The 13578-nt window shown below is 43.1% G+C and overlaps 2 protein-coding genes across 4 annotated transcripts in view; both read right to left on the minus strand.

Annotated features, from left to right (window-relative positions):
* TBC1D1 (TBC1 domain family member 1) overlaps positions 1-1792 on the minus strand; it is a 373516-nt gene extending 371724 nt beyond the window's left edge. For all 3 annotated transcript variants that reach the window (XM_073608893.1, XM_073608877.1, XM_073608932.1), the window contains exon 1: positions 1659-1792. The gene's annotated coding sequence lies outside the window, so the exon portion shown is untranslated. The remainder of the gene's footprint in view (positions 1-1658) is intronic.
* PGM2 (phosphoglucomutase 2) overlaps positions 1-13578 on the minus strand; it is a 49540-nt gene that overhangs the window by 8911 nt on the left and 27051 nt on the right. Inside the window, exons 8-13 of the mRNA XM_073608937.1 lie at positions 12966-13063; positions 5644-5824; positions 5424-5517; positions 5183-5312; positions 3610-3799; positions 1659-1792 (exon numbers count right to left, since the gene is read on the minus strand). Of these exons, the coding sequence (XP_073465038.1) occupies positions 1659-1792; positions 3610-3799; positions 5183-5312; positions 5424-5517; positions 5644-5824; positions 12966-13063 (827 nt within the window). The remainder of the gene's footprint in view (positions 1-1658; positions 1793-3609; positions 3800-5182; positions 5313-5423; positions 5518-5643; positions 5825-12965; positions 13064-13578) is intronic.

Here is a 13578-nt window from a genome sequence, read left to right on the forward strand (position 1 = left end):
CCAAAGAAGACATCCTCCCAAGGGTACTCCACACTGTACCTCCCCAAAGTATGGGCATAGTAGAAAGGAGAGCTATAAGAAAAACTCCAACCAACCTACCTTGGAGCCATCTGCCAGATTCGTAACGGCTGTCAAGGCTAAATCAGATTGCATGGTTTAGCATTGCTGACCACATGAAGTCTGCTGTAATACACCAGGGAAGATCCAGGTCCGCCTACTGCTCCATCCTCCACCCACTTGTGCTCCCCTCCTTGGTGTCTGTGAATGTCGGTACCAGGGTATAAATACACACCCACTAAAAAGTTAGCCACTCAGGGGGACCCGCAGCATAGCAGGCCGCATTCTATCCTGGCCCATGCACAATGCTTCACCTGGCTTAGAAGACATGTGTCACCTATCTGGAAATAGTCAGGGACTCCGGGTGTCTCTGCTCAACCTTGCCAATACCCAGCGGGGTGGAACATGAACCTGCTTCAGCCATGCAGCTCTACCTCCAAAAGATTTTGGAATGCCGACAGCCAAGATCCATCCATACCGATTGGCATCATTTATCAGGGGCTCAGCGTCTGACCAAATGTAATTAAGTGAGGGCTCCACTACAGCCTCTGTACCCACGGGAAAAGCTGCTTCCCCCCTCAGACAGATAACGAACCTTGGGGAAAACCGAGAAGGTGATGAGGAGGAAAGGTCCCACAACTAATATACTAACAAACGTAGCCTAGAAAACCCCAGGTATGCAACCCAAAGTCCAAATCCATTGTCCCTGGAATCACAGGGGAGCATATACTGAGAGGCCTCTGCAGATAGCACAAAGGCCTTAGGGAAAAATACAAACACGAGGACACTAGGTGACCGTACTCTTAATTTGAATGTGGATGATGCGTTTTCTGTTTTAGGTAGGTAAAGCATCTCTCGCTTTCATGTGCCGTTTTTTAAGATGATTTGGGAAAAGGAGGTTATATATGGGAAAATCTGCACCCTTCCATCCACCAGATAGCATAGTAGTTCAAGCACAAGGCACTGTATAATGAAAAGTGGATGCATGTTTTGTTTAATCTACTACCAGGAATTTAAGAAATTGCAGGGGCAAGCAGACATTTCTGCAGGCATGTGCTGACAGATTATGTTATGCCCCGTACACACGGTCGGACTTTGTTTGGACATTCCGACAACAAAATCCATGGATTTTTTCCGACGGATGTTGGCTCAAACTTGTCTTGCATACACACGGTCACACAAAGTTGTCAGAAAATCCGATCGTTCTAAACGCGGTGACGTAAAACACGTACCTCGGGACTATAAACAGGGCAGTGGCCAATAGCTTTCATCTCTTTATTTATTCTGAGCATGCGTGGCACTTTGTCCGTCAGATTTGTGTACACACGATCGGAATTTCCGACAACGGATTTTGGTCATCTTATCAACTGGCAGAAGAGTCTGGGTTTTCCCAAAGATTTTCAGCGATGTCACTAACATGTCTTACATGATACAATTTGAAATTTAACATAAGCATATAGTATATTTAAAAAAAAAATAAAATTAAAATTATAGTAGAAGTCCACTAAAAAATATCCTATTTTTTTTTTTTTTTTACTAGAGAACTATTCCAATTAATGTGGTCAAACAATCCTCAGATATCACAAGTAGTCCTGCCATACCTATTCCCTGGTGCTGCACACAGTTCAGCGTAGTATTTAATTTTTGGCTCAGTACCACTGGTCCTCATTGTGGCCACTCCTCCATTGGAGAAGGTGAAAGTGATCATTTGGCTGCTTTTACTGGTTGGGAGTATCTGCAGGAGGGAAAAACAGACAGAAAGAGTAATCAATATGTTTATAGCTCATGTCTAAAAAACATTGCACAACCAAAAAATAAATGGTTTATATATAGCCAAATCCTGACACTTACAGGGCTTAATAGTGTAACTACACCTAAATTTATAATTGCACATCCCAAATCCTCTCTCAAGAACAACCTCGGTGTGGTATCATTGACTTGATCTCACAGCAGCTTCTCAAGAAATTTCTAGCTAAGCCAGCACATGCACTCTGCACTGTAATTCATCTCTCTACAGCCATTCAATTCTTTGGGAGCATCAGCGTACAAGCTCATACGCTACAGGAATGAATGACAAGTGCAGAGCACATGCACAGCCCCAGCTGTAATCATTTTGATAAGTAGCTGCGCTGGGATTTTGGGGGAAGGGGGGACTACAATATAAGTATAAGGCTCGGTTTTAGAATTAAAGCGGTAGTAAACCTGCTGACTTTTTTTTTTCCCTACACCTGTAAGGGAAAAGGCATAATGAGCTAGTATGCACCGCATACTAGCTCATTATGAGATACTTACCTTAGAACGAGGCGCCGGCATCTCACCCGGTCCAAGCCGAGGGAGCTGACATTTCCCCTCGGCGTGCCTTCCGGGTATCACGGCTCCGGCACTGTGAGTGGTTTTTTTTTTCCCGGCAAAGTCCCGCGGCTGCCGGGCTTTCAGCCGAGAATCCCCTGTGCGCTTGCGCCGCTGCAGTCAGCGGCTCATTGCGAGGGGAATATCTCCTAAACCGTACAGGTTTAGGAGATATTTTTTTTACCTACAGGTAAGCCTTATTATAGGCTTACCTGTAGGTAAAAGTTTAAAAAATAGGTATACAACCGTTTTAAAGTGGTTGTAAACCTCAGACATGAAATATGAACAAAGCATATCGCCTCTATAGTGTGTCCCTGTCTCATTTAAGAGCACGTGTCATTTTTGTCTGCTGCTTTGCTCTTCTGCAATCAGCATGAATCACTTCTGACAAGTTTTCCTGACACCAAGAGAAAAATGGTGACAGGGGAGGGATCTCTGTCTGATTGACGGCCTCAGCTTTATTTCTATGAGCTGTGTGCAGGGGGGTGTGTCATTTCTCTCCAATCAGTTCTCATTGAGCACTGCAGAGTGCAATTTCAGTTCTCCATCCTTTTTCTGAAAGCTTAGACAAGCCTTATAAATTCTGGACTTTGAATGAATATAGGGAAGACTGCAGATAGACAGGTACAACTTATGAAGGAGGATTTGTTTTATCTCTGTGTATCACTTGAGGATAGCCCCTTCACTGGGTATATGTAAGGGTTTACAACCACTTTGTGTTAATTTCTCAGTTTCTCAAACATGGGAGCAGGAGATGGATGCTGCTGCAGGTAGCGTGAATGAGATCACTATAAGAACACATTTAGCATCCCATAGTGATCTGATAGGGGACAGTCTCTTGATACAATCTCATTTTGTGCAGCACTAAGGGGCATAAAAGAGCCAAACAACTGACCAAAAGGTGTCTGCAGCTATAGACTATTCGAACACGGAGCTCTCATTTGGCCACAACAATGGGGCTTTATTGCAATTGCTATAAGCTAGGTTTAATTTATAGGTAACCTAAACCACTTTTTTGAATCAATATGCCCAGAAACTAAGGCTATTATAGGAAGAACTTGGCATTTAGGAGTGCTTGTGTTCAATCATTAGAAAAAGCCAAATGCATGGCAATGTTTTTTTCAAAATAAATGGCCCTGACTCGAATAGAAAGTAAGTTGTGTTAAATAAGTTCTGTGTATTTTATACACATTGAAGACTCACAGCTTTGTTATCTGGCTGGTTGTCGTCAAATCCGGTGGTTAGGTCACGCACTCCAGTAAGTTGAAATTTACCGCACAGCTTGGGGTAACCAGAGTCTCCATTATAGTTTCTCAGGTTATCAAAAAGATTCTTAATTGTAGTCTGATCATAGCATAGGAAATATGAATTCCTGCTGATGTGATATCCATACCTGCCAAAAGGTGAATCAAAAAGGTGTATATTTAGAATATGCAAGATACTGTGGAAATTGACTGCTACGTGTTTAGGAAAGGCTTTTTTAAAAACACTTTTACTTATTAAGAATATATACATAGTTTATTGTCCATAGTCTGGACATAAGCGCACTTTAAAGTTACAGCACTGGACCACTGGAACCTCCTGGATTCCACAAGCAATAACCGATTTTCTGAAGGTTGATATTTGCATAGAATGCCAACAACTTTCACATGGAACAAGCAGAAAATAGATAAATTAGATTGCAATAAGGCACAGTGGCTCTGGCAACGCTGCTCTTAACAAAAGCGGGGTGTCTCTAAAACAGGGGGGCCAGATTTGAGGACTCGAGCATACAAAGTCCAATAAGAGCACCAGAAATATTTTAATATTGGTATTTGTCCACAAAACAGACAACTGAAGCCCGTGTGCTTCCGAGATCTCCCCCTTAATATCATTTGATGTTATGAATAAGCGTCACTGGGCTTGAAACACGTTAACATTCCTCCTATCTGAATTCCTGCTCTATGTGCTGGATTAATAAATTTACTACGTTCCAGCGGAGTGTGCGGCCATCCATTTCACTTTCTGATGAAAGTTTACAAGCATAGTGTAAATTAATTATGGCCCCAGGCAGAGTTGGGTTCTATTTTTTTTGGCTGTTTTACGCAGCCCATAGACTAGTGTACAGCTGTGTAAACATGCATAAAAAAAAAAAAAAAAAAAAAAAAACTGTACACTGTATGCAGTATGTTACATGACTGCAAATGAGCCTTTAAATTGGACCTTCACCTTCTGCCGTTTCTAGAGGTGAGCCCGGCAAGTACCTTTGCAGCGGACGTTGCATGTGGATCCTGTTGCGCCTACCTTGAGCAGTGCCTCTCCTAGTTTACCATGTGAACTTTCATGCTAATGTTTAAATGCGTACAGCAGAACAGGTACCCTATTGGCCGCTTCAGCTGCGTCTAGATGACATATGAATAACAATGCGTGTGTAATGCAGACACTGCTAATTACACACTGTCAGTCTGAAGGGGTCACTGATGCACAAGTGGTGCATGCGCAGAAAAAACTTGGGTAGTCAGTCATGAATGATTATGAATTGTTGTTATTGACAGGTCAACCAGGAGTAGCAGCGGCAGCCAATCAGGTTCTAGTACACTGCCTGCATGTAAACGCTACACAAAAACATTACAGGTGTACAGCAAGTATGTAGAATCTGCCAGCAAGATCATGTGTACTTTGGATAATTCATCCATGTAAACGAGCCCTTCAGGGATTTTATTTAAAAAGCACTTAAAATGCCGATTTCTACTTTCATAATATTGTAGCACGATCTCTTGAATAATAGAGGACCTACTTGTTGAAAATGGCGTTCAGCTGCTGGGACAAGGTGAGGTTCTTTGTTGCCAGATAGCTGGCCATTTCTGCAGCAATGACAGCAGCACTTACTCCATCTTTGTCCAAGACAAAGGGACAGCACATATATCCTGCAATCAGATTAACAATAAATCTAAGTCATTAGGAATCAAACAGAGATCAACAAAGCATAGAAATAGTTCCATATGTACAACAAATCCAATCTGGTTATGTCAACTAACCTATCGCCTCCTCAAATGCAAACAGTACAGTCTTTCCTTGATCAATGAGTTCTTTTGCCCTATTTCCCATCCATTTGAATCCCGTCAGCGTCTCCTACAAGACAAAAAAAAAAAAAAAAAGAAAAAAAAAGGGGGCCTGGGCATTAAATATAACATGTTGGAGTGTGCTGAGGATAGACAGAGTGCAATACAGAAAAAAAAAAAAAAAAAAAAATAGTACCTCGAAGTGGAAACCTTCCTGCAAAGCGATGGCCCGGAGGATCTTTGAGGAGACAGTACTTGCCAGCATGTAGACATTTTTCACTGCACTCGGGTCTGGGTTCTGCTCCTTCCAGCAAGTGAAAACCCACCAGCCCAGCAGAGAACCCAACTCATTTCCAGAGAATACTTTCCATTCCCCACTGAATGGTAACAAAACAATAAGAAATGGTAAGTTTTAATGACAAACAGGCTGGCCAATGATTCCTTATTACTGCATACATTATTACAGTTTGTTTCCAAGTCATTAAATCTACAAGATTCCGCCTTTACATAACGGGACAAAACATAAAAGGTTTTCAGATATTTAAAGTAGATATAAAGTGAAGAAAATGTGAGTAGTTGGGCTCTTCATATATTTTAATGTCATGTCTCTTCTACAGTGAAACACATTTACCTGTCTGTTCACAATCTTCTTAAAGCGGAGTTCCACCCAAATTTTGAACAATATCTGTGTATTCTCTTCCTTGCCTAGATGCTGACATGCCGTTTAAAAAAATTTAAATCGCCGTAATTACCTTTTATTTTTCTATTCTTCTTTGCACTTCCTGGTTCTCCTCCCGTGGGAGTAGGTGTGTTTCTAGCCTCTCCCAGACTCCTGGGAGCTAGTCTCAGGCTTCCCAGGATGCCACTGAGTATGTGCGGGAATGAGCAGTGAATGCTGGGAGCACAGCATTCACCACATCCAGGAAATAAATGCTTGTGGGCTTCAAATGCCCACAATGAAGATGGAAACCTCCTGCAGTGAATAATATAAGTTATTCTTTCCGACGAAATCTGACACAGGTGGACATATTACACACAATATGTGAGTATGTAATGCTGAGAAGAAAAGTTTGTGAATGAACTAAAAAAAAAAAAAAAAAAAAAAAAAAAAAAAAAAAAAAAGATAGATAGGTGGACCCCCGCTTTAAGCGTGTACAATGAGCTGAGCTCATACAGCTCAGCCGTCATTCTCAGCATACCCTGGTCCTTTGATATGAATGAAAGTTCCGTCACTTCCTGATGACCAATCAAGGCAGCTGAAGACTTGGCACCCAGAAGAAGCCAAAGAGAATGTCAGAGCCAGCGAGTGAGCAAGTATTTGTGGACTTTTGTTCCACTTTAAAGTGATAGTAAAGCTTTGTTTTTTTTAATACAAAACATGTCATACTTACCTACTTGGTGTAATGCATTTGCACAGAGCAGCCCTGATCATAGCAAGCGGCTTGCTATGGGGGCACTTGTGCGTGCTCGATCCCAAGCCCTGCTCTTTGTGTTCATAAGACACACAGAGTGGGGCTCAGCCCCATCCTCGTCAGTGGCTGTGATTGAAATCAACAGCAGCCATCTATCTGAGCCAATGAGGAGGGAAAAAGCCTCATCTCATGCACATTGCTGGATCAAGATTGGGCTCAGGGATGTATTTAGGGGGGGGGCTGCAGGGGCAGCTGCATGCAGAAACAATCACATTAAGCATGGGAAAGCATTTCTAAAGTGTTTTTCAGTGAGGTCAAGTAAAGAGAGGTGTACAACATGTAATAACAGGCATAACTGCTGATTTGTTTTGCACCCCTACTGCCAGCAGTCTGCACTAAGACCAGAAACAAAAACTAAAGCTGGCCATACACGGTTCCTCCTAGACCCTTTGGGCTTCAGTACTTACTGACTTGAAACACAAATGCAAATCAGGGATGTCCGAAGTCCTTATCTGTGTGCTTGCTCTGGATCAGAAACGTAACGTATTGAAGCCTGATGGTCAGATTGAGAACAAGGCAGCTAGCATCTTCAGCTGGAGAGGTTAGCAATGGCAACCTCCATATTTGGCGTTTAAGCCGGCCATACACTGATCAAGATTCGACTAATTCAGCAGGGACTGGATGAATTTCAGTGTGTGGCCATCTCTGATGGACAGAGAAAGATCATTTGACTGACTTCTGACCAAGGAACATGCTGGAAAACCTCTCTCGATTAGCAGCTGCAGCCAATTAGCCACAGATGCTGATCAGTGTATTCCAACAACTACAGGTCCACTGTCAGACTACAATAGCCCGGAGAGGGGTTATTCCTCCATCTATCTCCTTTGTGTGAATGGAGGAATCTATGGCCAGTATTAAAGTACAGAGAAAGACTAGGCAGAGACAAGAGCCCCCTGGGGAAACTTTTCCACTAATTTTGCAATGCTTTTTTGGGGTGTGCAGCTGTGTCATGTGTTACTTCACTTGTAAACTGCTTGGTGCCCCTAAAGGCAATAAAAAAAAAAAAAAAATCTTATGTGCTTATGGTTATTCTTAAAAGGAGTAGTTGAAAACAGGGATGTCTGTGCTTGTAGGTAACCTCAAGTTAAAGCCAGGTAAACTGGACTATCATGTATACCCTGTCTAGTAGGTAGTAATACTACTATAAAGGAAGTTAGCCTTTAAGAGTTGTTTTTGTGACCTTGTGACTGACAGCATGACATACTATTTTAGAAGTTCAAAATGCTCAGTTAAATGTCAGGTTGAGGTCAGTGCCAATGCCTTAGGCCCATTGCATACAGCAGTTTGAAAAAGCGCAGTACAGTTTTATTTTTTTTCCTTTTTTTTTTTTTTGAACTGAGCTAAAATACAGCCCATTAATTGTAATGTGCCTATGCCCACTGGCGCATAAACAAGCGCTGTGCATTCTTCAGTAAAAAAATTAAGTATCTGCTTTTTTGGTCAGTAATTTACTTCTCATGCGCACAAATGACCATTTACATATTGTGGAGAACGAGAGAATACGTTTTCGCACATTTACGCACCAAATTGTGCAGACGCATATACGCGTAAATACATATGGGAAAAAAAAAAAAAAGTCTGAAAAAGTTGATGCTCAAGTAGGAGTATGATGTGCAAGAGGCCTTACTCCCAATACAAAGTAAATTGCAAGAACCCAGACAGAAATAACATCGTAAATGTTTAAAAAATGTATTTACTTTTCTTTATGTCTGAACATAAAACTGAAAGGTAAAGTACACTGCAACATCTGTAATTTAACACGGCCATCTCTTCTGCAGGTTGGTGAATTGTAGACTGCACAGGCCATTGGAAGCGCTCTTCTTCAAACAGATAGAAGATTGCTTCCAAGTTTTTCTTTCCTGTACAGCCAAGTTAACTAAAGTAGTGAAACAGTGCTTATACAAACAAGACAGAAAGATTACTGCTGGTAAAATACTACAATATTATCTAGAAATGTCATTTCTTGGCTGCGTCAGCCATTTGTGTAGTACTCAATCTTTTCTGAGTGGATCTGTACGTCACTGCAGACCTTTCAGCTTGATTGAAGGTCTCCTCTATAAATAATAATGCATTGCAGTCTACTATGTCAATTTTAATGTAATATGGCATCATCAGGACAACCGGCAGAGTAAAAGACTGTTACTAAGAGGAAATCAATTCTACGCAAAGCACTGTGTACCCTGTGTGACACAGAATGGATGCAATGCAGCTGCTTCATTCCCACATGAAAGGAAGGTCCAAGAGGATTAGATGGTCCCACCAAAATAAATGTGTCATTTACGTTACCCACTACAGCTCCCACACCTGCACACCAGCTATGGACCATAGCAAAGTTTACATTTCTATTCATTCAGCAGATACGTTATGACTGAAAGAAGTATTGCACCGAAATGAAAATTCTGATGCCCAAACAAAAAATTCAGGATGCACTTAGTCGAAAACCGAAACAGACAGTTTTTACATATTTTTTCAAATTAATGTGGCTGGTGATTTTGCACTGCAGCCAATGGGGGCGATTTTGCACTGCAGTCATTGGGACGCAGCATGCACTTATCTCCCCCTCCTTTTTTTTTTAATCGGCAAAATGGCGATAACCCTATTTTTAGCCGACAATTTTCAGTAGCCAGTAGATTGGTGTCATCCCCAATTGCCAGAAGTTAAAGTGATTGTAAAGTCTTGTTTTATTTTTCTAGAAAAATAACAAACATGTTATACTTACCTGCCCTGTGCAGCAGATTTGCACAGAGCAGCCCAGATCCTCCTCTTCTCGAGTGCCTCTTCTGTGATCCTGGCCCCTCCCGTCAAGTGCCCCCACAGAAAACAGCTTGCTAGGGGGGCACTCGAGCCAAGTTACAGCTCCCTGTGTCCAATCAGACATGGAGCCGCTGCCCAGCCTCGCCCCCCCCTCTCCTGATTGACAGCAGCGGGAGCCAATGGCACCGCTGCTGTGTCTCAGCCAATCAGGAGGGAGAGTCTCAGACAGCCGAGACACTCGTGGACATCGCTGGACAGAGATGGGGCTCAGGTAAGTATTAGGGAGGCGGAGGGGGGCTGCTGCACACAGAAGGATTTTTATCTTAATGCATAAATTGCATTAAGGTAAAAACCTTCTGAATTTACAACCACTTTAATAATTATTGTTGAAATCCCCAGGGTGCCTACACACACAATGGCATACCATTTATATCTGTCCAGTGGCTGCTGAGCCGTGTGGTCGGGCAGCTTGCCAAAACACTTTCTGACCACGCTGAATGGAGAAGACGGATCTATTATTGCCCCTGACTGAAAGCGTACAGAGGAGAGGGGCAGCAGTAGACAATGTACACAGAGCTTGCGCAGCCTTCACCCCCTCCTCCTCTGAACACTGCCAGGATGAACATTTGCAGCCTTCTATCGATTATGAAGACCTGTGCCTCCTCTACTGCCTTCATTATACTGAACAAAATAGGCTACTGATCCCAGACCTAAGCCCATCCATCGTCGTGCTTTTCAGAGTACACTTGTAACTTGTCTTGTGTGGTTGTGAATGACAGTGCCAGAAAACAGTGTTGCCATACACAGAAACACAAGCCCACAACCAGTCATCTACTACACTCATTTCCATTACTGTTGGCTTATTTTTGTCAATGACAGCACTACTCTGTACTTCTCAGTTAAAACAAGCTGACAGTTACAAGTTTACTCTTCTTTGAAAAGCAGATGGCAGCAGCAGCCAGGCAGGCTTGGTGTGGGAATCAGTAGCTTTTCCATTCAGTATAATAAAGACAACAGAGGAGGCACAGATTTAACAGCTTCAAAACACAGTTGCATTGCCGGCACATACCGAGAATATAACTCTTTACATTGGTTGAGCTCTCAACCAAACTGTCAAACCATCCAATGGCTGATGTCATAGCTGATCACATGTGCAGCATCATGGCAGTTGAAGATTAAACAGAGGCCAAGATGGCAGCTTCCCTGGCTGAAAATGTGAGGGTTTCCGTCCACTTTAAATTTGCACTATTTTTATTGTGACACTTTTAGCTACAAGGTCAGAAATTAAACCTATACCGAGAAAAATATAAAAATAACTATTATTGACTTTTAGAAAATACTGTCTGGCTGCCACGCTGATCTCCAAGCTTCTGGCATGGTTTCCAATTCACTAACATGAAACAAGCCGACAACATCTGAATTTCTCCTGATTTGGAAACTTGCCAGCAACTTAGAAAGTATTAAAGCAGAACTAAAGGCTTAATGCTCACCTGTCCAATGGTCCTGTGCCGGCATCTCCTGACTGGCAGGCCTCTTCATTGGCCAGTGGAGGATAAAGTCACTCCTAAGCATGAGCCATCCGCCATCCGCCATCCCGGCACTCAGAGACCAGCCTGGCGCTGTAAGCTGAGCATGCACAGGACCAGAGAAGACAGCATGCAGGCAGGTAGGGGCATTGCATGTCTCTTCTGCAATAAAAGCCTGCCTACTCGCAGTTAATCAAACTTCAGTTCTGCTTTAACCCCCCCTCTTCCATCCAGCCAATGTACATATAAAGCCGGACAGGAGCAGCACTGATGCGGGTGGACATATCGTACATCCTTCCTCATTGGGTGTTCATGCACGCTCTCAGGAGCACATAGCGAAAGGTTCTGTGACTGCTGTGTCCACTGGACACAGCAAATTACAGATTAGGGTACAGTACCCATTGCAATTGACCCAATACCATATGATCACTGTGGCCAATCACAGCAATAGTAAACAATGGCAGCCATTCATCATTTCATTGTTTACTACCGTGATCACTGATGGTCACAGTTATCACATGATCCTGGGAAAAATCACAGGGGCCCTGTACCATGCAAAAGCTGTAGTAAACAATGGCATCATGAATGATGGCACATAAAGCTAAGGATTGTTTGTACATTGATGATCACTGGGGGGGGGAATCCTGATCAACACTATTTAGAGCAGTACAGTGTCACTATGGTGACACTGCGCTGCTTTGTTGACAATGCTACAAGACCCTACACCTACAAGATTTATATATCGATAATTAAAACTTTTAAAGGGTACAAGCTATCCAAACTAAACCTTGAAATGCATAAAGGGATCAAAGCCCACAGGCTAAGTTTTTCATCACCATGTACTGCACCAGCCTATCTCACTTCCATTTGCTAGTAATTTATTGATCCTTGAACATACCCTCTTCTGATGCTGGAATAACCTTTTTTGCTACCTCTCACGTATTAAGATAGCCTTATGCAAAAGTGTCAGTATTAAGATGGAAGAGGCAAAGAGAAAAAGGAGATTACATTGCACTGCCCTCCTACTGAACCTGCGAAGTGGTATGTGTGCGCTGTGCCCTCCTTCTGAACCTGTGAAGTGGTATGTGTGTGCTGTGCCCTCCTACTGAACCTACGAAGTGGTATGTGTGCGCTGTGCCCTCCTACTGAACCTACAAAGTGGTATGTGTGCGCTGTGCCCTCCTACTGAACCTACGAAGTGGTATGTGTGCGCTGTGCCCTCCTACTGAACCTACGAAGTGGTATGTGTGCGCTGTGCCCTCCTACTGAACCTGCGAAGTGGTATGTGTGCGCTGTGCCCTCCTACTGAACCTGCAAAGTGGTATGTGTGTGCTGTGCCCTCCTACCAAACCTGCGGAGGTGGTATGTATGTGTGGTGCCCTCTCACCGATCCTACAAGGTGGTATGTATGTGTGGTGCCCTCTCACCGATCTTACGAGGTGGTATGGGTGTGCTGTGCCCTCCTACTGAACATGTGAGGTGAAAGGCACGATGCGTGTGCTGTGCTCTTCTACTAAACTTGTAAGGTGACAAGTCTATGCTCTGCATTTCTACTGAACTTGGGAGGTAGTATGTGTGCCGTGCTCGCCTCCTCATACGCAGTGGGGTAGATGGTTTACTATTTCACAGTATTTTGTGAAAATTAATTCACAGAAAACAGTAAATGAAGAGCATTATAATTCACTGTCAGTAAACTCACCACTGGCCCTGTCACAATAAATTTATTTGTGACCTTTCTAAAATAAAAACAAAAAAAATTCTCCCACCTTTCCTGCCTCTCCGCAACTGCCAGCCGATCAGCATCAGGGTCATTTGCCAAAATAATTCTGGCACCTTCTTTCTCCGCCAATGCAAAAGACAATTTCTGCAGAGAAAAACACACACAGAATTATTGTCCATTATTATTTTTAAGTAAACTTTTAGTAAAAGACGATTCAAAGATCAGCTCTACCAAATACTGGGAATCAGATGCCCATCGCTTTTGTTTTACCCTCCTTTAAAGTGATTGTAAAGTCTCAGAACCAACTGAGCAGCCTGGATCTTCCTTTTCTCCAGACCCTCTTCAGCTCTTCTGGCTCCTCCCTCCTGTTCAGTGCCAAATATTGTAGCTGCTGACTTTTAATATTAGGGCACTTACCTGTCCAGGTATCCAGCACTGTCCTCTTCAGAGTTGTTTCTTCAATCGGCTATTGGGTGCTGGAGCCACCATCCTGACTAAGGGAAACCAGCAGTTTCCAGCTCCAGCTTGCAGCTCCACAGCTGGTTCCCTACTGCACATGCACGAATCGCGCTGCGCTTTGTGAATGGTCCTTAGTCTTCTGGGACCTGTGAAGTGTCTCCGAAGCCGGCGGCAAACTGAGCCAGAAGGGGGAGTGGGTA

Source organism: Aquarana catesbeiana, linkage group LG01 (genome assembly GCF_042186555.1).
Source record: "Aquarana catesbeiana isolate 2022-GZ linkage group LG01, ASM4218655v1, whole genome shotgun sequence".
NCBI lineage: Eukaryota > Metazoa > Chordata > Amphibia > Anura > Ranidae > Aquarana > Aquarana catesbeiana.